This window comes from Salvia hispanica, chromosome 3, assembly GCF_023119035.1.
Source record: "Salvia hispanica cultivar TCC Black 2014 chromosome 3, UniMelb_Shisp_WGS_1.0, whole genome shotgun sequence".
NCBI lineage: Eukaryota > Viridiplantae > Streptophyta > Magnoliopsida > Lamiales > Lamiaceae > Salvia > Salvia hispanica.
This window is the reverse complement of record NC_062967.1, coordinates 22,993,662-23,019,364: the sequence shown is the minus strand read 5'-3', so window position 1 is coordinate 23,019,364 and position 25,703 is coordinate 22,993,662. Positions and strand designations below refer to the sequence as shown.

The 25,703-nt window shown below is 34.7% G+C and overlaps 4 protein-coding genes across 5 annotated transcripts; 2 read left to right on the top strand and 2 right to left on the bottom strand.

Annotated features, from left to right (window-relative positions):
- Positions 1–2,578: 2,578 nt before the first annotated feature.
- Positions 2,579–4,785, top strand: LOC125215198 (probable inactive receptor kinase At1g48480). The gene is made up of 2 exons (XM_048116545.1): positions 2,579–3,866; positions 3,939–4,785. Exons 1-2 carry the CDS (start codon positions 2,681–2,683, stop codon positions 4,499–4,501), a joined length of 1,749 nt encoding a protein of 582 aa, XP_047972502.1. The 5' UTR covers positions 2,579–2,680; the 3' UTR covers positions 4,502–4,785.
- Positions 4,786–9,971: 5,186 nt separating this feature from the next.
- On the top strand, positions 9,972–11,692 carry LOC125213281. 2 transcript variants are annotated; one of them, XM_048113734.1, is made up of 6 exons: positions 9,972–10,131; positions 10,209–10,267; positions 10,361–10,515; positions 11,124–11,185; positions 11,264–11,333; positions 11,406–11,692. In XM_048113734.1, the coding sequence occupies exons 1-6, from the start codon at positions 10,050–10,052 to the stop codon at positions 11,488–11,490; spliced, it is 513 nt and encodes a 170-aa protein (XP_047969691.1). In that variant the 5' UTR covers positions 9,972–10,049; the 3' UTR covers positions 11,491–11,692. The 2 variants fall into 2 exon arrangements, with proteins under 2 accessions (XP_047969691.1, XP_047969690.1); XM_048113733.1 differs by having other exon boundaries at positions 9,973–10,131; positions 10,355–10,515.
- Positions 11,693–11,821: 129 nt separating this feature from the next.
- Positions 11,822–13,457, bottom strand: LOC125213279 (8-hydroxygeraniol dehydrogenase-like). The gene is made up of 5 exons (XM_048113731.1): positions 13,299–13,457; positions 13,063–13,176; positions 12,474–12,987; positions 12,234–12,387; positions 11,822–12,150 (listed from the first exon to the last, which is right to left on the bottom strand). The coding sequence occupies exons 1-5, from the start codon at positions 13,394–13,396 to the stop codon at positions 11,948–11,950; spliced, it is 1,083 nt and encodes a 360-aa protein (XP_047969688.1). The 5' UTR covers positions 13,397–13,457; the 3' UTR covers positions 11,822–11,947.
- Positions 13,458–22,136: 8,679 nt separating this feature from the next.
- Positions 22,137–23,699, bottom strand: LOC125213280 (8-hydroxygeraniol dehydrogenase-like). Its single transcript, XM_048113732.1, has 5 exons — positions 23,570–23,699; positions 23,368–23,481; positions 22,788–23,301; positions 22,562–22,715; positions 22,137–22,471 (listed from the first exon to the last, which is right to left on the bottom strand). The coding sequence occupies exons 1-5, from the start codon at positions 23,665–23,667 to the stop codon at positions 22,269–22,271; spliced, it is 1,083 nt and encodes a 360-aa protein (XP_047969689.1). The 5' UTR covers positions 23,668–23,699; the 3' UTR covers positions 22,137–22,268.
- Positions 23,700–25,703: the final 2,004 nt, after the last annotated feature.

The window sequence follows — 25,703 nt, the reverse complement described above, 5'->3', positions numbered from 1 at the left end:
GGCAATGGTATATACTTCTGAGTGTTTTAGGCAATGGTTTATACTTCTGATTTGTGCTGTTCTCTTTAGGATTTTTTTTCCCTTCTTGTCTCTTGGCTGTATTTTTGCTTGATGCTTGGAAAGGAAACCTCTGTACGAGTTTTAGCTTGATAATACTACAAACATGATGATTGCGACTAGATGATCTGCTAATATCTTTTCAAGTGTTAAATGTTCAAATTTCATGATTTATTTAGTAAATGGGTTCAAGTTTACTTAAAAAGTCACTCCGGTACAAAGAATACTGTTTGATGCTTGAGAAGATACTAAAGTTGGTCTGATTTACCAGGTTACCTTGGTACCTATGATTATGGAAAAAGGAAATGGGTAAAGTGTTGTTAACTATAAGTTTACTAGGTGCTTCTTCTGGTAATTGTTCTGAAATTCCCATGAACTATTAAAGAAACATTGGCTTCTCTCAGATAACAACTTTACTTTCAGGGCTGAAATTGTTCTTTGTATAATCTTGCATGCTACTTATAATGTGATTCTAACCCGGTTCGAGTCTTCCGAGTTTAAAATTTCTGGGCCAGCCCAAATCCATCAGGCCTTTCGCCATTCTGAACTGGGCTGGGCTGCAATCCCACTGTGTCTAAAATTTATTAGCCCAACAAGGACAGCCTGTTGTGCTGGGCCTATTTTTGCCATCTCTACATAAAGTTGGAAGGCATTTGCCAGTAATTTCGAGTTGTTGCAGATTGATGAGTTGAATTTTGATATTTTGGAAGACTTCAATGTTGTGATTTTGACACCTACTAAAAAAAAGTAAAGAAATGTGTAACAATTTTTCATAATATGGTGCCGGTCAGGCAGTTGGCCGTTACTTTAATCAAATAATGTTTGTTGAACTTTTATTTTTGAGTTTATCTTGTTGGATTTCAGTGGATTAGCCATATTTTTAATTACTTTTATCATTCACTCTTTTTTTTGGGTGTTGGTTATTCATTCTTTACTAACGCTATCAAATCGAATTTCCTAATGAGTCCAAGTAATTATGATTTTTAATAATGGAGAGCGTAACTATCAATTTGGTTAGAAGTACTGAGTGTGAATTACTATGATTTAAGCAAATGAAACCTGCTGATTTTATCAGTAGATTATTAATTATATTCCAACAATCGCATTTATATTAATTAAATGAAACCTGCTATTTAAAGTCATTGTGTTTATTATTTGAAGATATTCATGATCAGGAAATCAGAAACATGAAAACTATATTCAATTAGACGTATGAATTATGAATACATCAACATATGCATACTCATTGATGTCTTTATAGATAATATCCAAATTTAATCTTCGCGTTTTAAGTTATTGATTCGGTTTAATTATAAATATTACAGTAAGATAACACTTTAAAACCTACAAATTTAAGAGATTAAAATAAATATCATCATCGGTACAATTCACTTTGTAACGTGAGAATCCTAAATACGTGTAACTTTTTTCTCTTCAATTTGCAAGTTATGTTTTTCACACAGACATGTTTATCACCATTACTTTTCCTTTCCAATTATTATTCACATAATTCTACTCTTTTACGCACTCCATTGATTAACTTATTTCTATTACATATTAGCTTATAATTCGTGTCAGTACACTTTGCAGGTTTTGATTACATGAAAAAATAATATTTGCATTATTGGACGAATGCGTGTACATTGATAATAGTCATATGGAGTAATATCAATAAATTTGATTTTAAATTATCCATTCTAAAAATCTATCCTATCTTACTACTATTTCGATAACTTTTCTTTTTAATATTATACTATGGTTTTTATATACATAAATAATGCAATATTACTCGGTCCATCCATAGTTTGTTTGTAGCAATTTTTTTCCGATTCATCTCATCTATTATAAAAACCTCCTAATCTCTAAACTATATAATAATACTAGAGTAAGTATCTGTGTTCGGTATTCCATTGACAACACATTCTAACAACTAATTCAACTAAATACATAACTCATTATGGCAAAATGATTATTAACAAAGAGAGTATTATAATAATCACCTACAACGAGTACCATTTTTCTTTTATTATCTCTTTCAATATCAATGAAAAGTTATACTTGTATAGAACACATCAATGCTGTTGCTATCACTGATGAATTTTTCAACAGCATTTCTCGATTTTGCAAATTAGTTAGTTGGAAAACATCAGAAAGAAAGTGTTGCTGTAGGGTGTTATTTATTAGACAAATTAATTAATCAGTTATAATTAAAATATAAAATAGCCAAAGAAAAAGACCGCACTATGCCCAAGTCCGCCATATAAACACCTACTAGGCTACTAGTAATACCTAAAACAGTGACAATATATAAAAATGTCACTATATTTTGTATAAAAAGAACCAATACACAGTCTAAATTACCATGAGATACATATTCCATATATATTCTATGATGATAATTTCGTTTGACCTAACTAATGCCCATTTGATTTATAAAATCACAGAGGGAATAAATATTTTAAAGTTGGTAAATATACTCGTATTTAAATGTTTTCAATGTATTTTAATAGGTACACACGATTCATTTCACAACTCTCTATTACGTTACATTCGCCAATGTTTTGAGACATGAAGGATTGCTCAGACCACCTGAAACTTCCTTGACTTTGCCAAGTTTTGAAAAATGGTGATCTTCAACTTCCACCACCTTTTCCTCGTGGTGCTCCTTCTCATTCCCTCCGCCACGTCGGACATCGCTTCCGACAGAGCCGCTCTAGTCGCCCTCCGCAGGGCCGTGGGCGGCCGCGTCCTCTTATGGAACCTCTCGAGCGCGTCCCCGTGCTCGTGGGCCGGCGTGATCTGCTCGGCGGACAAGTCCTCCGTGCTGGAGCTCCGCCTCCCCGGGATGGGCCTCTCCGGCCGCCTCCCTCCCAACACCATCTCCAACCTCACCCATCTCCAGACGCTCAGCCTCCGCTTCAACTCCCTCTCCGGCCCCCTCCCGCCGGACGTCTTCTCCTCCCTCACCTCCCTCCGCAACCTCTATTTGCACAACAACTTCTTCACCGGCGGAGTGCCGCGTTCTCTCTTCTACGTCAAATCACTCGTGCGCGTGAATTTGGGGCATAACTATTTCTCCGGCGAGATTTCGCCGGCGTTCAACAACTTGACCCGTTTGGGAACGCTGTTTCTGCAAAACAACCGTTTCTCGGGAGAAATTCCTGAATTGAACTTACCAGCATTGATTCAATTCGATGTTTCCGATAACAATCTCACCGGCCGGATTCCGGGCGGTCTCGCTGGAAAGCCGAAAGCCTCATTCGCCGGGAACTCACTCTGTGGTGCCCCTCTCGATTCATGCGGCGATGAGAAAGGAAAGAAGAAGCTCTCTGACGGGGCGATTGCTGGCATCGTGATCGCCTCCGTAATCGGATTCTTTCTTATCTCATTACTGATTTTCTGTTTGTGTAGAATGGCAGCTGGTAATGGAGAAGAGAAAGAAGTTGAAAATACGGAGGCAGCGGCGGCGGCGGTGGGGAGGAAGGGGAAGGATAAGGGATTAGTGTTTTTTGGGAAGACAGGGTGGAATTTTGATTTGGAGGAGTTGTTGAGAGCTTCTGCTGAGGTTTTGGGAAAGGGGACGTTCGGGACGTCGTACAAGGCGGTGCTGGAAACGGCGATTGCGGTGGTGGTGAAGCGGCTGAGAGACGTGAAGATGGGGGAGATGGAGCTGAGAGGGAAGATGGAAGAGATTGGGAGAATGGATCATCTGAATCTTGTCCCTCTCAGGGCTTATTACTTCGATCGGGATGAAAAGCTCGTGGTCTACGATTTCCTGCCCATGGGGAGCCTTTCTGCACTCCTGCATGGTTAGGATGGTCGACTGCACATAAGTTTGATATTGTCAAAGTCAACCATTTGAAAAACTGTTTTCTTTGCAGGAAACAGGGAGGGTGGGAGGAGGGCCCTGAATTGGGAGACTCGCGCCGCGATCGCGCTGGGCGCAGCGCGAGGGGTATCGTACATCCACTCGCAGGGGTCCACCGCGTCCCATGGCAACATCAAGTCGTCCAACATCATCCTCACGGAGTCGTACGAGGCCCGTGTCTCGGACACAGGGCTCGCGCAGCTTGGGGGGAGCGCAACCCCCAATAATCGAGTGACAGGGTACCGGGCGCCAGAGGTGACGGACCCTCACAGAGTGTCGCAGAAGGCGGATGTGTATAGCTTCGGAGTGGTGGTGCTGGAGCTGGTGACGGGGAAGGAGGGGGTGGATCTGCCGAGGTGGGTGAGGTCTGTGGTGAAACAGGACTGGACTTCTAAAGTGTTGGATGAGCAGGTAGTGAGTGAGAATGTGGAAGGGGATATGGTTAAGATGCTGCAGATTGGGCTTCATTGCACCCTTCCTTACCCGGACAACCGCCCCTCTATGCCGGAGGTTGCGGCCCACATTCAGCAGCTCTGCCCTCCCAATATCCTCTCATCTTCCTTTTCACACACATAAAATTCATATCACTTGTCAATTTCTTACATTTTTTCCCCTTTTTTCTCTCCTTTTGCTGCTTCTTATATACACATTTTCTCTTCATTGTATTGTAATTTTTGTTACTCCTATTTCTTTTATTTTAATTTTTTTAATAAAAATGGAGTACTATTTTATTCTGCAGAGGAGATTTCCTAGTATAATTTGGTATAGTTAGCAGCAGCTATTCTGGGATTATACAATCCAATCGGTTCAAATTTGTTTTCAATGAATGACTGCTATCTAAGTTTTGGAATCAATCAAAATGTATGTTTCTTTAAAGTTATTGAGTTTGAGTAGCATTCTCAAATGGCCTCAACTAAAAGATTGCGAGTGCCATTTATTCAAATGAAACACCTAAAATAATACTCCACAACGACAATTTTGAATTATAGTATGATGATATTCTAAATTTTATTTTTTGATGACTTCTAAGTTATCAAATTCTGAAAAATGGTAATTTTCAATTATAGTAAGATATTAAAAAATAATTTCGTAATAATTTACTTCAATTTTTTTATATAAGCAATATTTTATTAATTTTCTATGTATCTTGGCAATCTAGTTGTAGAAGAGATAATTTGATACTTGTACAAGGGAGGTAATCAATTGCTAACTAATTATCAATCCCAAATTGAGATCAATTTTCAACCATTAGACTAGAAGATCTTGTGGTTAATATGATACCAAGTGTATATATTTTAAATTTAAATAATTATTAATTAAATTAAAAGGGTATTAATGTCAAATCCTATATGTAGTAATTATAACTAACTACTTTCTCTCTCCTCAAAATCATCTCAAATCTTTAAATTTAAGTAACTCTCTCAATTTAAATTATTTTTTTCATAAAAAATATATCAAATTAAAGATAATTTAATAAGGATTCCAACGAGATCTCAATTGCATATGTTCCGACGATGTTCGGGTGATGAAATTTGATAAACTATATTTCAATTTTCGTATACGTGTTGATAAGCGCTATTTTCAACAAATGCAACAAAAAATCTCAATATATTGTAGGCAAAATCTCAATATTATGCATGTCCAATCTCAATAAAAATGTATTGATATTCCAATGTCATATTATTGATATTTGTAATACACAATGTTGATATAAAAAACACTCACGAAAATTATCATATGATAACATAATGACGATATTACCCTTTTGTTGATATTTTGTCTACTATTTATTGAGATTTTGTGAGCTTTAATCTCATCCACTCATTTTAAAATTCAAGGGTGAAGATTTAGTCTTGATTTTGGATTAGGTGCTAAAAGCATTAGAATAGGACCCCTGTACAAGTATAAACAAAACAAAACAAAATGTTTTTCATATTCTATATGATAGTACTAGTGATTATTAGTTTAGATTTTACATTCCACGTTTAACTTTGGAGTTAGGACTTTGGAGTAACGTTTCGTTTGGCGTGGGATATGCTAAAAATAAAAATTGAGATGCGGAAAAAAAATATTGAATTGAAAAATACGCAGAAAATTTTTTATGACTACATTCTATTGGCTTAATTGAATAAATCCTCAATCCCATTCTTAAGCAGATATTAGTAACCAAAGAAGGAAAGAATATATTTCTATTTTATTATCTGATTTAATCTTCCCATTCCAACCTGATACTTAAAGCCATCTCCAACCATTTACACCAAATTCAAATCCATTTTTGAGTATGGGTCACACCAAAAAGTACTTTTACTCCAATCATTTACTCCAAACTCAAACCCAAAAGAATATTCCATATTTATATACTTTTTACACCTTTTCAATTATACCTACATATTTATTTTAAATTACATATTAGTCCCACAATATTTTTAATTATGTAAATTAAATAAGTATACAAAATTTTCTTATTAATATATTTATATATTAAATGTACTTTATATATTCAATATGAACCAGATGACTATGCAACTAGAGCATATTCTTCGTACTTCGACAATATTGGAGGATCCGGTTCTGATTTACCAAATTATTAGATTACGTTTTTCATTTTATTATAATAATTTGTTGTTCGTGTTTTATTTTATTTTAATGCATTGTGTTTAACTTGCTTTCTTAATAAAGACTTGCTCTATAGTTGTGCGACATCCATCCATAGCTCTTTAGTAAAAATGAATCTCAGCTAAACAACTTCTAAACTATTGACACATAATTGAAACTTTTACACTATTAATACGGTAAACAATAATAACAAGATTTTTTTAGCAATATTCATTCATATATTTGTAAATTTATTAGTTATTATTTGCTAAAAAAACATAATTTATTATAATATGGTCAGCTTGCTGATTCTTTTTTAATTTTCTTATGGAAAAATATTTGCAAAATAAAATAGAGAGTGTGTGTGTGATCAGATTTTCTAGACACTAATACGACACACGCCAACATATCTCTACTCAACATCTATAGCTCTACTCAATATTTGCAAGGAGTGTCGGCTGATTCAAACTATCAAGAACTACAATACACAAATTATGGCCGGCTGATTCATGAACCTCCAAATAATATAAAGGACTATTATGCAATATTTAAAACTTTTTTGCAGTAGATACTCAATTTTGGTGTTCACTTCAAATTTGGTGTTGTTTGATTAAAAAACCCAAAAATGGGTATGGGTATGGGTATGGAGTATGGTTAGAGCATATTTTTACACCAAAAATGAGATTTGGTGTATGGTTGGAGGTGGTCTAATGCTAATCTTTATTTTTATTAATTGTTGATTTTTACGTGGGTTCACGTCTATGAAAGTTTTAACAATATTTTATATGGATTCCGCTAGGAGCTAGCTGTTATAAGGGTTCTATTTGAAATAATTAAAATTTTATTAAATAAAAGTGTTTGCTTTATAAATATCTTAGTTGAAAAAAAAAAGACACTGGAAATCAAACCATTTAACTACTTTGTCAAAACAGGAATTTGTCCAACTGTGTGGACACAGTGTGTGAAAGTATATATAGGTATTCGAACTAGTGACAAAATAAAAAATTTAAATAAATCGACACTGAAATTTAAAAACATAATAATATTATTAAATTATTCAATTTTACATACTATAATGTTTATACAAATTTTATGATACCCAAAAGAAATGATGGAATAGTAACAGTTTTTGACTAATCATCATGTCTAGAAGCAATCGAAAATAATCTCATTTTAATTTTTTTAAAACAATTTCTCACTGAATATATAAAATTAAAATTTCATTCATCTATTCTTCTTCCATTCTAGATTTCGCAGATTTGTCTTATGAATTTAACAAAGAAAAAGTCAAAAAACTCTCACCAATCTTCATTAATATTTAAAGAATTCAACTTTATTACTGTTACCTATGTAATTAATCGGCCTTGATTGAAATATTACTATATAAGATTTCTTAAATTATATTCATTCCTATTACTATAATATATTCCACAGTTGCTAGTCTGCTAGTTTTCAAATTTCTATATAATTCAAATACTAGCTAGCCTGCTACATAGTTTTAATCACAAATTGTAATTTGTTTCAAAAGTCCCAAATTGTTATTATAAAACATGGAAATCTGAATTGGATATTCATTATATATAAGTATACATAACCAAAATGCCAGCCCAATAATAAAAATTATTGGGCCAAAACTAATGGTCTTCTCTTTCTCGACTATAAAAATTATATAAAAAATATATCAATAATTGTATTATTGTGATTGATGAGGAGGTGTAATAGGAAAAATGGTTAATATCCAGAAATATAGAACACGAAAAGAGTGAAAAAATCATGAAAATATATGCTTTTCAGTATTTTGTAGGAGTACCAATTTCAAGTAAATGCATTCACCCAACCAAGCCTAACGTTGTTGTATTGTATAGGTGTCAACTGTATGTATTGCCAATTGCCAAATCATATGGACCATATCGACTATCCTATGTAACTCAACCTCAAAATTTGGTAGAAATTAAAACACGTAACCGTTTGAATTGTGCCTTTCAATTAATTTGGCCACTCTAGGGCGGAAGGATTTTTTCTAAACATTTTTTTCGAGGAAGATTCCTTTACAATGTTTACTGAATACATATTCCTATTTTATTTATTTGATTGTTTGCCAAATTTTTACTAATTGAGTAGCGTTTCACCTTCGAATACTTCAATCAATTAACATGATTCAACATTTACTGGGGAATTTTTTTATTATTAAAAGATGTATTTAAAAACAATTCACAAAAACTTTTAAACCTGTCCTAAATGAATCCATCCAAATTTGCAAAAAATTTAGAACTAAAATTATTTCCATTTGGAGTATAAATTTTACCGGAACAACATTAATTTGTTTATTCAATTCTATAATAAATATAGGACCTAACTAGTGCGAATTCAATTTTAATCCAGATACTGCGTTGTACGTGTCTATATTGAGTGAATTACAATTTACACCACATGTTTGGCATCATTATATTTTATTCTAATTAATATTTTTATATTATGTTACTCATATAGAGTAAATAGCATTATCATAAGTAAATGATTAAGAAGGATATAAAACTGAGGTAAAATTTAAATAACTAGTAGGAGTACTACTTTTGAATCGTAGACACGCCTAATCAATCTGGTATAATTACATAGCAAGTTGACTACTGACTATCAATTCTAACTTTTCAAATCAGTATAGATTAAGATTCCACATACACATTGAAAATTCCTGCCAATATGAATTATTGACCATTTTAACAATTTTAACAATTTAAACGTGTCGTTTATAAAGCTCTTTTCAAATTACAGTTGAATTCGATGCATCCCTCACTTATATAGTTGGAGAATTATTGGGTGCCTTAATTGAAAATGTATGTACATTGCCATACCTTGCATTATGATTGCTTTTCTTTTAGCGAACTACATAAATATTGCAGGTCGCACATTCACAATCATGGAATAATTGCTTTTCTTTTAGTGAATTACATAAATACAATCACAAATTTGCAGATCACACATTCACGGTCTCTAAAAAAAATTTCATAAGAAGGCTCTAAGCTTTAACCTTTACATATTTTAAGACTTTTTTGGACCATAATACCCTCACCCCATAAAGTAATTAATAATACTCCATCCGTTCACGAAAAATAGATAAAGCACATTTGCCATTTTAATTGTCCACGAGAAATAGAACACATGAAAGTTTTCAACGAACTTCTCGTCACGTTTATACAATATGCGTAAATGAACTTGGTTACATCAAAGAGTGTATAACTTGTAGTACTGCAATTGATCGATTTGTTTTTGAAGAGAGAGAGTTGTAGTGGAAACGTCAAATATAAATGTGGCAAAGTTTCACGTGGTTGAGTTTATGTGGAGCTTCTTTATCTTTTTATCATATTCATTGGTTCATCTCAGCACGTGTTTTTCACTTTGATTAAAGATAACCATTCATTGCCTAGACAAGCCCCCACACCCACCCTAATATGTCCATTATTAATATTTGTATTTCTTCTTTTCTAGCTTTTCATTTCTCTCTCACTTCCTTCTTCCTCATTTCTAAATCATGGAGATAGATTTTCTGGGTTTGAATTCTCCCAACTACAAATTGGAGCAGGGGACTCTCAAGAATCCAATCTTAGATACAGGTACTTTTCAAATTCATTTTAAATTTACTGGATTTTATGGAATTAAATTAACATACTCCCTACTCTTGATTTTCCAGCTGGAGGTGTTGAGATATCTTTGTCTCTCAGTACAAGTTCTTCCCTCAATTTCTCCGATGTGTGTTTTCCCACTCTTTTCATTTTCATTTTCATTTTCCTGTGATTTTGTAATTCAGATTGGAGGCTTATGAATTTGTTTTTGTAGTTACAGAAGAAGAAATGGGAATATTCAGCTTGTGATGAGATGCTATCTTCTTCCTACTCTCAGGAGAACCCAGGCCTAATTGTGGTTGCGCCGCCTGCTTTCCGCCCTCCTGCCGCCGCCGGATTTCTCTACGACCTCAATGATGCCACCCCCAATTTAAGGTCCCCAATCTAATCCAATATCTTGGGAGATCTATCTTTTTTTCTTTATAGGCAAATGAATATAAATTTAAAGGTAACTTTAAAATCCGAGATCTATGTTAATATATATAATCCTTTCGACCTAATAAATATAAAATATTTGATTTCTAACACAAGATTTGATGTCGTTTTGTTAGTTAATGAGAAGAAATAATAAAATAATAAAATATAGAGATTTGTTGTTTTATTTTTAATAGGACGATAAAAAAATGAAAAAGTTTTTAACTACGGAACTACTAAACTTTTTTCAATGATAAGACTCATGTAATACTATGATTATTTCACGAGCTCGGCAAAAGCAAAGGTTATGAAGCTTATTTCCCAATCGAATTAAGTAAGTATGGCGAAGTGACATTTAGCAAACAATAATCTCTTCAATATGTCAACATTAACCTATAAAATATCGAAGGCCAGCCATGTTACTCACATGTCTATCATTATCGACATTAAAAGATCTATCCATATATTTCCGTATATCCGTGTTAACTATGCAATTTTATAATAATAAAATGATGAATCACATGTTTGATAGGGCAGAAACTTATTGTTGGAAATATTACTTTTTGTAGGGACATATCTCTGTCGGCTGAAACTAATGTCTACATTGCATCCACCGGCAGCTCTACAGTAGGTACGTGATTTCGACATAGGACAACTGGTTTTTTATTTACACATATTTCAGTGCTGATTTGTAATGGTGACGGTGTAGGTCATACTCCAACGGTGGCAATGGCTCGACGAGCAACCTTGGCCAGATTCTTGGAGAAGCGGTTGCACAGGTAAAACTCGATTTCATATCTACTTAGCTTAGCCTATGTCAGATCTTGATTCTTATCACATCAATTTAACAGAATGAATCAAGCTAGAGCATCTCACTTGATGAGGAGTGCCACCACCATCAACAACAAGAAGAGCAACGACCTGAAAACAAGATGATGAATAATCCCCCTCGCTCTAGTTATAATATATATTCATTAATATTCATATCCAAGATTTGCTTATAGAATAGAGCAAGTAATACCAAGAATAAGCAGGCAGTCATTCATTCTTATATGTAGTAGATAGCCTCCACAACTTGGGTTTTAATGATGTATTTATTGTTTACATTCAGTATCATTATTCATACACTTTAACTACTTATTATAATCCAAATTAGTAGTACTATAATTTGTACACACCAAAGATTGCACTTTCAAATCATTCTCAAGCAATCAGCTTTTAATTTCTCCTGCAAACTACTACTAGTAGTATATTTCTGCAATGAATCTCCGACTTGAAAGAGAGTATTTTATTGAAGTACATATGCGTAAACAAACATGAACAGAATCAAAAGACAATCGACACAGTCATAATATGAACGAATGAGCGAAAATAACATGCAACACTGAGTGGCTCAGGCTTGTTGGAGAGTGTTGGCAACATCTATCACAAAGCGATACTTCACATCAGCTTTGGCCAACCGCTCCAATGCAGTGTTAACATAGTCAGCTGAAATTAGTTCAATATCTGCTTTTATGTTGTGCTTGGCTGCAAAATCAATCATTTCTTGAGTCTCTTTCATCCCTCCAATCCCACTCCCAGAAATCATCTTTCTCCCTGCAACAATATTCATCCAATTAAGCAAATAATTCATTGTAATAGATATATGAGAGAAGAAATATTATGTAAGGGTTTTGCACCTGCAAGAAGAGGAAAAACCGGCAGCTCAAGAGGCTTATCTGGGGCACCAACCATGATGAGCTTTCCATGAGCCTTGAGTAGGCCAATGAGTGGCATCAAAGGATGATAAGCCGATACAGTATCCACAATACCGTCCATTGTTCCCATAGCACCCTATTATTAGTACCCGAAAATTGATTTAGTCTTGATGAATAAGTTCGTGAAGATGCTCAATAAAAATAAAAGTGATTGTATTGTACCTGCATTTCATCATCATTTTTACTAATCAAGAAAGAATCGGCACCCAAGTTTGAGAGTGCTTCCTCCTTCTTGTTAGGAGAGGTGCTAATGACGGTGACCTTAGCACCGAAGGCCTTGGCAAATTTAACAGCAACATGGCCGAGTCCACCCAAACCCACAACTCCGATGTGCATCCCGGGTTTGTCCAATCCAAAGTATCTCATGGGGCTGTAGGTGGTGATGCCGGCACATAGAAGAGGGGCAGCTGCATCCAATGGCATGTTGTCGGGAATACGAACAATGAAATGCTCGTCGGCAACCATGATATCAGAGTAACCACCGTATGTGATGGTTCCATCAGAGTACGGTGCACTGTAAGTGGGGATGATCTTGGGGCAGTAATTCTCAAGATCATCTTTGCAGCTCTCGCATGATCGACACGATCCGACCATGCATCCCACACCAACTTTGTCTCCTACTCTCACCTTCTCCACCTTCTTCCCTACCTCTGTCACTACTCCCACAATCTCATGCCTGTCATTTTAATTCGCATTATATATTAGTCAAGAAAATGTTTTATAAGAAATAAAGAAAGAAAGGGAAACTCACCCGGGGACGAGAGGATACTGAGAGATGCCCCATTCGTTCTTGAGGTAATGAAGATCGGAGTGGCAGATCCCACAATACAACACTTTGAACTGTACGTCTTCGTCGCCAGTAGCCCTGAAAAATACGCCACGGATATCGATGTTTTAGTTAAAATCGATTGCCAGAATAAAAGAAATGAGTTGTATTTTAGGATATAGTACAAGAATGAGCAGCATGAGAGAGGAGAGGAAAAGCACCTTCTGGAGAATTTGAAGGGAGAGAGATGGCCAGATGAGTCTGTAGCAGCCAATCCTAAGGCTTTCACAGGGTGCTCTGTTTCATATGATTTCGCCATTTAACACAAATGAATTGTTTATGGTGATTGAACAATGTAGAAAATTGAGAGAATGAAATGAGTGAGTGAATGATGCTTTGGCATAATGTTTAAAGACTATTTATAAGGAAAAGAGTTGAAGAGATGATGATGTATCAGCTGAGCGCAGAGGCATTTGAATGTAATGAGATTGGTCAATAAACACAACTCAATTTCATGCAATTCTTTACTAGAAAATTATTCTATTCACCAACTGTTCTTATAAAAGTCATCACAAATGCACATTCTCTCCAATCTCAGACTTGAATTTCTATTTCTTCTAGGCGTTTTGAAGTTAAATTATCTGTGAATATATCAAAATATTCACAGATTACTATTTAATTCAATATATCTGACTTTGTGGCGCATATTTGAGTTGAATAATGATAACTTTTGAATTGAACAATAAGAAATAGAAAAGTCAGCAGTAGTAATTCCACTATCAACCGGAACTTTTTTGACCTACATAATAATATTATCTACCCATTTTATAAGCAATGCGAAAAGCTTCAGATAGGTACCTTCAACCATTTTCAACCCATCGTTTTAAGCTGAACATTTTCGTTGCATGCGATGGGGCCAGGAGGGCCCTTGGGCCCCAGCCATTTGAACATTTACTATACATAATATATATATGCAGGGTTAATAATATTAGTAGCCAGCCTAGTTGGTGTGAATATGAGCCTTTCATTTGTGAGATACAGGATTGTATTTTATTCTCCAATGCCTATCTTTTGGATTCATATAATGACTAGTTTTCACTCTAGTGATTTTTCATAAACTATTTAAATATGTATTATAAAAAATAATTCTATAAATATGTAAATATATAATATAATCCTTGTAAAATTAATATCAATGTTATGCTCTTCAAAAAAATATTCATATTTTTCTCACAATCTATTTCTCACACACGACTTTTTCTATAGTGCTTATGTTTGAGTTGTTTCCGAACACTAAACATACTCAATAAATTTTAAAACTCTCTCCATTCATGAAAAAAGTCTCATTTTGTCATTTTGGGATGTTCATAAAAATAGTTCCATTTATAAAAATGGAAAATTTTCATCCCATACTTTATCTCTTTTTCCCGCATTTGTCTTAATTTACCCATATTTTTATACATTTTTTCTCTTATTTTACCAAGGTCTCATTAAAACTCGTGTCATCTACAAATAAGTCTATTTATTGCGAACCGAGGGAGTAGTTGTTTGGGCCCATTAAAAGTCTGGCTCCGCCACTGATTGCATGAGCGTTTTCTTTTTCTACTAAACAAAATAGATTTCAACTTACAAATACGATTGGTACGATCATATTTAACGCATTATCTCTTGTAACACTACATCAAGGGATGACTTTTTTACATAACTTAGGCATCATCCCCGAAATTATTACTATTACAATTATAGTTATTTATATTTTTTATTATTGGATATGCATCACAAATTTAAAATGACATTAATGTTTTATTAATTATGGGAAGTTGCACTATTTCTATGTTTCAGAAGTTTGATAAGTTTAAAATGATTTATTTACAAACTAAACCAATATTTCTTTTTCCATTTTGGAGTGTCCCACAAAATTGGTTATCTTCTAATTTTTATTTTATTTTATTTTCTTTTTGTATCCCATTTTCCAATAATAATATTGCAACTATTTTTTCATTTTTATCACTTTCATATTTTATTAATTTTGCGTTAAAATAAGTAGTGTCCCCAAAATCCTTATTTTTATGGGACGAAGGAAACATTAAATTTTCCAAACAAGCTACCAATATCAATAACAATTATAAAGGGATTGGAAACGAAAAGATAAACCCAATAAACGGATAAATTACATAAACTCAAATTCTAATCCAAATTGGAAATAAGTATAACTGCAAATAAACAAGCTTAAAGGGATTGAGTTTGACGACACAATCAAAACAATTGAAATTAAATTCAAAACTAGAAAACAACTTTGTATAACAAGATTGGTAAGCCATGTTGAAGATAAAAGTAGAGAGATATTTCTGATGTAATTGTTGTGTATTTTGATATGCTAATCTCCCTAGTATTTATAGGGAAATTACGGTCTTGTAAATTACATCAATAAATGAGTATTGAAAACATACTCTACTAGGAACTTTACATGTATTAAATGGTCTAGGAACTCTCCTATATTAATGTGGGCGGCCATCTTCCTTTTTCCAACACAACTACTCAGTAAAATATAAACTCCTACAACTAAGTCTTTATTTTTAACCCAAGATGGCTCATATATGCATAATTCTGCTTCCAATGTAGGATTCCTTGAAGTGCCGTTGTTGGAAATTGTATGAGAGAAATAGCGAAATGGAGGCTCACCCTATTTTCAAAATAGGGTTTAAACAAAAATGGAGTACTTTTTTAACACTATCGGGATGAAGTAGGTAAGTAATGCGTAATAAATTAACTATAGAATAAGTAGAGGAGAGTAAAGTAAGAAAAACGTACGTGAGCAAAATCAAAAGACAATTGTCATGATTCATAATATAAATGAATGAATGAAACTAAATGCAACACTGGTTGAAACTTCCATCCAAAAGCAATATCGTCTCAAGATTGTTTGAGGGTGTTGGCAACATCTATCACAAACCGATACTTCACAGTTCACATCAGCTTTGGCAAGCCAATCCAAATGCCTTCACAGGGTGTTCTGTTTCATGTGATTTCGCCATTTAACACTGTTGATTTATTGGACTCCTTGACTTGGGCTTCTATTATTATTCGGTTGGGCTGCTATTTTGCTGAGCCCATAAGAATATGTGTTGGCCCAAATTAAGTCTGGCCCGTTTACTTACCAGAGCTGCTGGATGAGAGCCATGTGGCAACTCCACATGGATCCTGCACTGCAGCCGTTAGATGTGAGGTGTGTTTGTTAAGTGAGAGGAGACCTTTTGCTTTCTCTCATTCGATTCTATTCTCTCTCTCTCTCATGCTCTCAGAAACCGCTTCTGCTCTCCCTTCTCTCTAAGATTCCGGCGAATCTAGCCGGAGTTCTTCTTCAAGCTTTCTGTTCCATCGATGGTTCTCAGTTCTTAAGAGTTCTACCGGTGTAGATTGAGTATTAGACAACTTCTTCGGTTTCCTTCTCTAATCTAGGGTTTGGTCTTTTGTTTGTGACCAATCCCGAAGTACTCGAAAATTAACAAAGTTGTATGTATGCTTACGTGAACAACTTGCACCCCCTCCGTCCTCCAAAAATTTATCACTTATTTCATTTTTCATTTGTCCCTAAACATTTGTCACTTTTCATTTTTACCATTTTTGGTAGTGGAACCTACATTCGAGTAACTCATTCTCACTCACATTTTATTTTAAAATCAATATATAAAAGTAGGACACATATACTACTAACTTTTTCATCCACTTTCTATACATTTCTTAAAATCCGTGCCGGGTCAAATGGTGCCAAATTTTAAGGGACGGAGGGAATATAATTTAATGTTAATTTTTTTTTTCATCTGAATTAATAAGAATTGTTTTTCACACTTAAAACTTCAATCTTATGGAGCCTACTGTCTTTTGATCGATGTGATATAAGAAGAACTTCTATGTATAATAGGATATGCTAATTATCGAGCCATGTTTGATAAAAAAGACTAAGTATTTCACTAACAACTTGAGCTAAGCTTCTGTATCATGCATCCACACTCGATTAAGAAATGACATATTGCTTTTTTGAACACGAAGATATCAAGTTTTTTCCATATTAAACAGTATCTAGTTACACAACATCGATCATCAAAACTGGCTGCCCTGTCTGAGAAGGTGGTAATCATCGGATAGAATCTCTGAATATGCTATCTAACAATCCATATGCGGTTTGGCTAAGTACTTTGAATCACATTTTGACCTTGAGTTGTGTCTTGTATTTGGTAGAGACCATAACATACAAGATGTTGAGAATAGCAAATTCAAAATAGCAAATTGTTAAGGGAAGTTTTCCCTTAACAGAGGTTAGTGGCTATCACTTGAAAACTGCAGAAGTCCGGCATCCTATTTGAGGGTCGGCGGATGGTGTTTGATAGCTTGGGGGTAGGGTTTCTTCGTCCGCGACACGCGGGAGTCTTCCCTTCGGACTTTGCAGTGAAGAAGATTTATGGTTTGAAAAATATAACACGTAGTATCCTAGGGAAACTTCTAATTCATTGATTGATTAAAGGATAACAATCTCACCTATTTATAATACTTCATCCGTCCCACAATATGAGTCTTATTTGGTTATTGCACGAGTTTTAAGAAATGTAATGAAAAGTGGATTGAATAAGTTAGTGGAATATGAGTCTCACTTATATATATTAGTTTTATAATAGAATGTGGGTGAAATAAGTTAGTGGAATATGAAGCCTACTTACCATTTATGGTAAATATGAAATAAGACTCTTATTGTGGGACTGAGGAAGTACTATAATACTGATACCCTAACTTATCAAACAATAAACAAATATCTAAACATATATGTAGGACTGTGATGCACTATTTATTAGCACCGAAAATACCTGCAAGCATACAAAATAGATCTAGTATAGCTAAAGGTCAGTACCAGGATATCGAACACAGGGAATAAGATAGCAACTGACTATCATATACTAAGCGTCATATACTATTTAGAGACACGAAGTTTTTGGTTTTGGAATTATAAACTAAGCATATATAAATAAACAAATAATAGAGAGTATAAACACAAAATAATACAAAGCAAACTAAAGAATGTAGAGTTTTAGGAGACGACCTAGTGATGATTAATCTCACAGAACCTTTACCTTTATGTGTCTCTATGATTATTAGGAAAGTCGCGATTCTAGGATAAGCCATCTCTCGAGTGCACCTATCCAGTAGATTAGACTCCTATTATCAAAGTCTCCTTCTAATAGATTAGATTATAACTCCTTAAGTTCCTAGGACTCAAACCCCTCACAAAGGATCCCGTCTCTCGAGTGCAGATAAATCTATGTGTTGTACATGTTCCTTTTACCACGTAAAACTAGCTATCTCTCGATTAATCTAGTTAAATGACCATAGTTCTAAAGTTGGCCAGACAAAAGAACAATAAAAATACAAGAATAATCAAAACAATCACAAGAAGCTAGGAAAATGCTCAATTCAATAAACCAAAACATGTTCATAATAGTCATCACCAAAAAAACTACAAAGGATGTTTAACTACTCATAGACAAGTAGTAAAAACAATAATAATAGTACTAGACATGAAATAAATTGATAAAATCCAAGGTTAAATCTTCAATCTTCAGTCTTCTTTTGCCTGGATCTGTAAATATCCACTCCAATGGAAGATGGATGAATTATGTGTGAAATATGGAATGGAAGAATTTGTAGAAGGGGAAGGATTGAAGGCTCTGAGATCAAGATTGTGAGTTAGGTTAGGAGATATTTAGAGGTTGGTAAAGGTTTATTTTTGATGATTTTCGTGCCCTTCGAGAAATGAGAGAGATTTTGGAAATAAATTATTTTCTTTCCTGAATTTCTGCCTATATTTTGCGTCAGCTTTGACTTCATTACTCAATATTCATAGAATAGTCATAACTTTCTCCACATAACTCCGATTGAGACGTGCAAGGTATCCAAGCGAAGCTCTTTTGAAGATGAAGAGAATGGTATGCATTAATCACTGATTGGACTTCAACACTGCTGGGAAACTCGACTTGAACTGAGGTTATTGCACCTTGGTCCTTTTCGCACTTTTTTCTGTCTTTTTCTATCATTTATCAACAAACACGTCAAAAATACCAAGTGTATAACATATGCAATTTAAGAACATAATTTGCATGATTGAAATTTAAAACGAGCCAAATTTAGGCCTTAAAAATATGCAAAACCTGCGTTTATCAAGCTACATTTTTGGCATGACACGATAACCCGCCATGAATCTGCACGAAATTAATGGGTTTGGGTCAAAGCTTATTGTGCCCGTGTCCTTATCTGGTTGATCCATTAAGAACACGAAAATTTCGTTTCGGGTTCGGGTTACCCGTTAAGAAATAATATTATAATATTATTAATTTCAGTATTTTAAAAATAATGTTTTGTTGGATTTCGTTGGATTTTGTTGCTATTAATCTATTAATGTTATTTTTTTCATCAAACCATATGGTGTAATCAGATTTGAGGTTATTAATTAGACTCTTAATAATCAGATTCAAGGTTTTATAACTTTTGAAAATCAAGAGCAGTTGTTATCAGGTTATTACAGTATTATCAGGTTCTAACCGTGTGATCAGGTCGTGTTGTTATAGTGTCGTGTCATGTATGTGTTGTTATCGTGTCGTGTGATCCAAGGTGGTTTTTCTCATTAATAGATTCGTGTCGGGTTCGTGCCGTGTTCGAGTTTGAGGTTAGTGACGGACCAAGTGTTTCCCCACTCCTTCGAGTGTTGTGACGGTTTTCGTATGTAATTTGGAGTGTATCCAACTGATCAGGAAGAGATTCCCGACCCAGCTGAGTCGTTGGTACGATAACCGGGACCTGGCTTCAAACAAGTTTCCTCAACCCACTTCTACTGATTAGTATAATGGAGGTAAGGGTCGATTCCCACGAGGATGGACACGTTTTGATAACTACGGTGACTTTCCTGGGTGTTTTGGTTAGCTACCACGCTTGGGTTGAGATTTTACCTAGACAGGAAATAAAGGTGGTACTCTACTGACTAGTAGGCGTGAAAATAACAGACATGTGGGAGTGTTCGTGAAAATAGGGGACAATGTGTCTCAGAGGCATATGAAAAGTAGACAGTTACTAAAAGGGGAAATTTAGACTACAAGGCATATTTGGTGGCTGGGTGGTTCTCTGACAGGTCTGGGCAGTACATCTGAAAAGTAGGGAACAAAAGCAAAAGTAACTTAAAAGTAAAGTGGTTCAAACTAAAGTTGATTTTGACGTTTTCTTCTTCACCAAGTATTAACAGAATTCAGATAAACACAAACACCATGACTGAACTTCAGATTCTCAAATTCAAACTTAAGATCCATCGATTTAAATGCTCAAACTTAAATTAAACAGTGAAACTGCAACTTTACTTCTACTGACTGACATGCAAGGTGGTAATCACGGCGCAGAAAAGAAACTCATGCACGAAAACTTGACTAAACATAGCTACAACTTTGAATCAACAACTCTCGATAAGAAAACACTTAGAAATTGAAAGCAATAACTAAATCTAACTTTCCTAGGCAGAATGAAGCAAACTCGAACCAAAGTGACATGCGAAATAGAAACTTCATAATGTAGAAGTTGGAAAATAACAAAGTACTTCAAAAGAGCACAGCGATGAGTGTTTGCAAATAACTAACGATGAAAACAAGTAAACTTTAAACTAGGAAAGCGATTAAGATTGTTTGTGCCACTCCGGGCGATGATACTACTACACTGCTACGATAACTGGCTGGAACGGCGGACTGATGACTTCTCCGGCAAACTCTTCGACGTCAAGTGACCATGGCTGTGGCGAGGAACGAGAGGTGGGATAATGCTGAAGGAACTGATCTTCTAGAGAGAATTCTACTAAGTGTGTTGAGAACCGAGAACTTCGAACCGAACTCTTAGGAGGCGTCTATCTGCACTTTTTCTCTCTCTCCAAGTGGCTTCTTTTATAGGGAGGCTTGCCCTTGCTTTTAGGGTAGACTTCTCCCGCGTTTTGACCTTTTTGCCCCTGTCAATGATCATCCCAGCCTATCCTCCATCTCCATCTCGAGCCTTTTCTCCGGCATGCATCCTGGTCGTATCGCACCCTTCTCCGGGCGCCCTTTTCACTTGCGTCACCCGAATCGTCTCCTACTGACTTGGATCCTTTAATCCTGCACACTTAAGCAACTGTTTTGCAGATAATACATGCATTTCACGACATACTGACCAGTAACCAAGGCTTAGAATATGACTTATCAGTTAGCAGGTCGGGTTCGTGTTCGGGTTTGAGATTTTTTTAATAGGTCGTGTTCGTGTTTGTTCTTATTGAGTCGTGTCATTAATAGGTTCACCGGATAACGATCCAACACTCACGATTTGTCATCCCTACATATATAGGAAAGATACGGTAATTAAATGATAACTAAATAATTGGGAGATAGAATCGTATCACAAACCGAATCTATCCACCCACAAAGGTTTTAAAACTGCATACCGTTTATTTCGTGATAATAGGGTCATGTTAAAATGCATATAGTATCCAATCCACAACTAAGACTAATCCTACACCATTAGATTTTAAAACGAGTGGATGAGATTAGAGCTCACGTATTTGAAGAAATAGTAGATAAAATATCAACAAATGGTAAAATAGTCAATCTGTATAACATAATAACTTTCATGATTTTTTTATATTAACATAGTGTATTAAAAATATCGACACAGTGACATGAGAATCTCAACACAAGTGCTAGAAAGTATCAGCACAATTTTATTGATATTGTACGTGCATTATATTGAGATTGTTTGATGTATTTATTGATATAAAATCTGATTATCAACATATACGAAAATTGAAATAAAAATTATAAAATTTCATCATCCGATCATCGTCGGAACATATGCAATTGAGATCTCATTAGAATCCTTTTGAAATTACCTTTAATTTTATATAATTTTACAAAAACATAAATTAAATCAAGAGAGTTACGTAAATTTAAAATTTTAAAATGATTTTGAGGAGAGAGAAAGTTATTAATTTTAACTACCATATATAAGAATTGACATTAATACCTGTAATTTTATTTAATAATTTATTTAATTTAAAATATAATTCACGTGATATCATTTCAATCACTAGATTTCATAATCTAAAGTCTAACAACAATCGCTTCCATCGAAGAGTTTTGAGTTCAAGATTGTTGGAGAGTGTTGGCAACATCTATCACAAAGCGATACTTCACATCAGCCTTAGCCAGCCGCTCTAAAGCAGTGTTAACATAGTCTGCTGAAATTAGTTCAATATCTGCTTTTATATTGTGCTTGGCTGCAAAATCAATCATTTCTTGGGTCTCTTTCATTCCTCCAGTCACACTCCCGGATATCATCTTTCTCCCTAAAAGAATATTCATTTCAACCTCACATTAATGTCATAGAATTTATTTATTTTACTATATATCATAGGACTGATGCACGGGTATTGTACCTCCAAGCAGAGTAAAAACCGGTAGCTCAAGGGGCTTAGCTATGGCGCCAAGCATGATGAGCTTTCCATGAGCCTTCAAGAGCGCAATGATTGGCATCAAAGCATGATGAGCTGCTACTGTATCAATAATACCATCCATTGTTCCCATAGCACCCTACATAGATAATAGTAACACAAATTTAGACATTTATTGATGATGATGGTGAATATTTCTTTTTTTTTTTACCTGCATTTCATTAGCATCTTTACTGTACAAGAATGAATCTACGCCCAAATGCGAAAGCGCTTCGTCCTTTTTGTTGAGGGAAGTGCTAATGACTGTGACCTTGCAACCGAAAGCCTTGGCAAATTTGACAGCAACATGGCCGAGTCCACCCAAACCGACAACTCCAATGTGCATTCCGGGCTTGTCTAATCCAAAGTATCTCATGGGGCTGTAGGTGGTGATGCCGGCACATAGAAGAGGAGCAGCAGTATCCAATGGCATGCTGTCGGGAATACGAACAATGAAATGCTCGTTAGCAACCATGATATCAGAGTAACCACCGTACGTGATGGTGCCATCGTGGTAGGGAGCACCGGTAGTGGGGATGGACTTGGGGCAGTAATTCTCAAGATCATCTTGGCAGCTCTGGCATGAACGACATGATCCGACCATGTATCCGACTCCAACTTTGTCTCCGACTTTCACCTTCCCCACCTTCTTCCCTACCTTTGTCACTACTCCCACAATCTCATGCCTGCAATTACTTATAATTATTGGCATGATTACATGATATGTGATTTAGAATTTTGCGGAAAGTTACCCAGGAACAACGGGATATTGAGTCATGCCGAACGCGTTCTTGACGTTAAGAATATCAGTGTGGCAGATCCCACAATACAACACTTTGAACTGAACATCATCGTCACCAGTTTCCCTGCAAAATGATCAACTATAAGTATAATAGTTACTTCCTAGGCTCCTAGCTTCTTCATCATCATCATCATCAGAGATATATGTATTACCTTCTGGAGAATTTGAAAGAAGAGAGATGGCCAGATGAGTCTCTAGCAGCCAATCCAAAGGCCTTCACAGGGTGCTCTGTTTCATATGATTTTGCCATTTCACAAAGAGGAAATATAGAGTTTACTGGAAAGGTGGTTGTGAATGTTTGAAAGATGTATGATATTTATAGATAAGTGGCGTACAAGTCTAATTCCCATTTGGCATTTGGCTGCTGTTGTTGGCATTGAAAGCGATATTATTAATGAAGCCGTCCTAATATTTATTGCTACCTTAGTTAGTTGACAATAGGGATTCCAATTACTTTTCTCATTCTAGATTTTTTCCTCTTTTATCATAAATACCACCACACACTTTAACCGTTCATACAACAATAACACGAGTTCCAATTAGGCTTTTGTATATAGTTATTAGTTTAAGTAGCGAAAGATGTTAGGTTTTTATAAACAAAAAATCTTTATAAAAATAAATAGAAATTTTAATTTTGTTTTCCGTTGACTTGAAAAGGTATTTTATAAAGAGAACTACATAAATTATAACTTGATCTTTCAGAAATGAAACAAAAATAGTTTCTGATAAAAATTTTGGCACTTCTGATGAATATAACCCTAGATGCTAGATATCAACAATATGATTTTTAAAATCATAGAGGGTATTTTTGGACATTCCTTACTTTATATCGGTAAATTTCAAATTTTTATGAAAATATTTAATACTCACTCCACTCCATAGAAATAAGTCATTTGGTATTGACACGGTTTTTAATGTATATAATTGGTAAAATCAATGACGGACCCAGGTGGGGTTGGGCGGGATCGGCCGGTCCCACCGTTGGTCCGTGAGTACTGCTTGGGAAGCTCTATAATCCGCCCTCCGACCCACGGCAACTCCGCCTCCCGACCCCATGTACGGCAACTCTGCCTCTACGGAAAACTAGAGAATAAATGAGAAGAGAGTAGAGAAATATAGAGAAACCATTATTGTGGATTATAATAGGAGGAAATTTAGAGAAGAATAATGAATTTAAAGATACTGTAAAAATTTAGTGAAGAAGAAGCTCCATTGATCGAATTTTGAATTTGAAGAAAACTGTAAACTAATTGCTTGGAAGAAGACGGTGATTGAGTAAATCTAGGAATATATTTTTATTTTATTATTTTTTAGTTTTATGCTGTAAACTAGTAATATATGGAGTATTTGATATTATGTGCTTGTTTATTTTGTGTAACTAATTTAGCTTTAGTAGATATTATAAATATTTTAAATATTAAAATTTTTTAACTAGCATAGTTAATTGATTTAATTCAAATTTTACAAATTTAGTATTCAATTGTAACAAAAACATAATGAGGACAATAAAAATGATAAAAATAACTATTTAATATATATTATATAATTATTATTTAAGTATTCGTATATATTAGTATTAAATTTTCGGTCCGACCCCACAAGCTATATTTTCTGGGTCCGTCATTGGGTAAAATAAGATAAAATGAGAAAAAATAGTTGAAATTGTGCAGTGAATAGTGGAGCCCATAACTAATAAAGTAAAAGAGAAGAGAAAAAAATTATCATAAATGGATATATACTATTTGTATGGGACATACGATAAAGAAAATATGACCTATTTTTATGGGACGGATGTAATATTATTTTATTTGAATTCAACCAAATAAGAGTTTTATGTTCTTTTTTTATTTTTTTTAATCATCGATTTAAGGCGTATATTTATAGAAGTCGGAAGTTTTACGAATTCTTGCCAACTTACCTAAATAGTAGGAGTACCAAATTCACCGAATTTGAATTTTATCATTAATAGTTTTCTTCATTGTATTCAGTTAGACCAAGATTATCGGCTACCAGGTCTATGACATGTCATTATTCACAATTTAAAATAAAATAAAAAATTGAGAAGGTGGTCTTCCTCTCTCCTCAACCAAGGTTGGTTGGTCCCGAACCACAGACCATGCGTCTCCTTCCACTTTTCTTTTATCAACCAGTGAGATCGTGCCACCAAGGGTTGGTTGGTCGCAAACCACAGACCATGTGGTCTCCTTCCACTTTTCTTCTACCAACCATCTGGAACAATCTCATTGGTTGATAAAATATTTATTTTAAATTAATATATTTTTTATA

Bases quoted from the DNA above. Each gene is read 5' to 3' on its own strand.
- LOC125213281 (XM_048113733.1), top strand. From the start codon at position 10,050: ATGGAGATAGATTTTCTGGGTTTGAATTCTCCCAACTACAAATTGGAG. The intron at 10,268-10,354 runs GTGTGTTTTCCC...TTGTTTTTGTAG, and splicing joins CTTCCCTCAATTTCTCCGAT to TTACAGAAGAAGAAATGGGA. The intron at 10,516-11,123 runs GTCCCCAATCTA...TACTTTTTGTAG, and splicing joins GATGCCACCCCCAATTTAAG to GGACATATCTCTGTCGGCTG.
- LOC125215198 (XM_048116545.1), top strand. From the start codon at position 2,681: ATGGTGATCTTCAACTTCCACCACCTTTTCCTCGTGGTGCTCCTTCTC. The intron at 3,867-3,938 runs GTTAGGATGGTC...TTTTCTTTGCAG, and splicing joins CCTTTCTGCACTCCTGCATG to GAAACAGGGAGGGTGGGAGG.
- LOC125213280 (XM_048113732.1), bottom strand. From the start codon at position 23,667: ATGGCAAAATCATATGAAACAGAGCACCCTGTGAAGGCCTTTGGATTG. The intron at 23,302-23,367 runs GTAACTTTCCGC...AAGTAATTGCAG, and splicing joins CAATATCCCGTTGTTCCTGG to GCATGAGATTGTGGGAGTAG. The intron at 22,472-22,561 runs GTACAATACCCG...ATATTCTTTTAG, and splicing joins GGTTTTTACTCTGCTTGGAG to GGAGAAAGATGATATCCGGG.
- LOC125213279 (XM_048113731.1), bottom strand. From the start codon at position 13,396: ATGGCGAAATCATATGAAACAGAGCACCCTGTGAAAGCCTTAGGATTG. The intron at 13,177-13,298 runs GTGCTTTTCCTC...CGTATTTTTCAG, and splicing joins CCCTTCAAATTCTCCAGAAG to GGCTACTGGCGACGAAGACG. The intron at 12,151-12,233 runs GTGCAAAACCCT...ATATTGTTGCAG, and splicing joins GGTTTTTCCTCTTCTTGCAG to GGAGAAAGATGATTTCTGGG.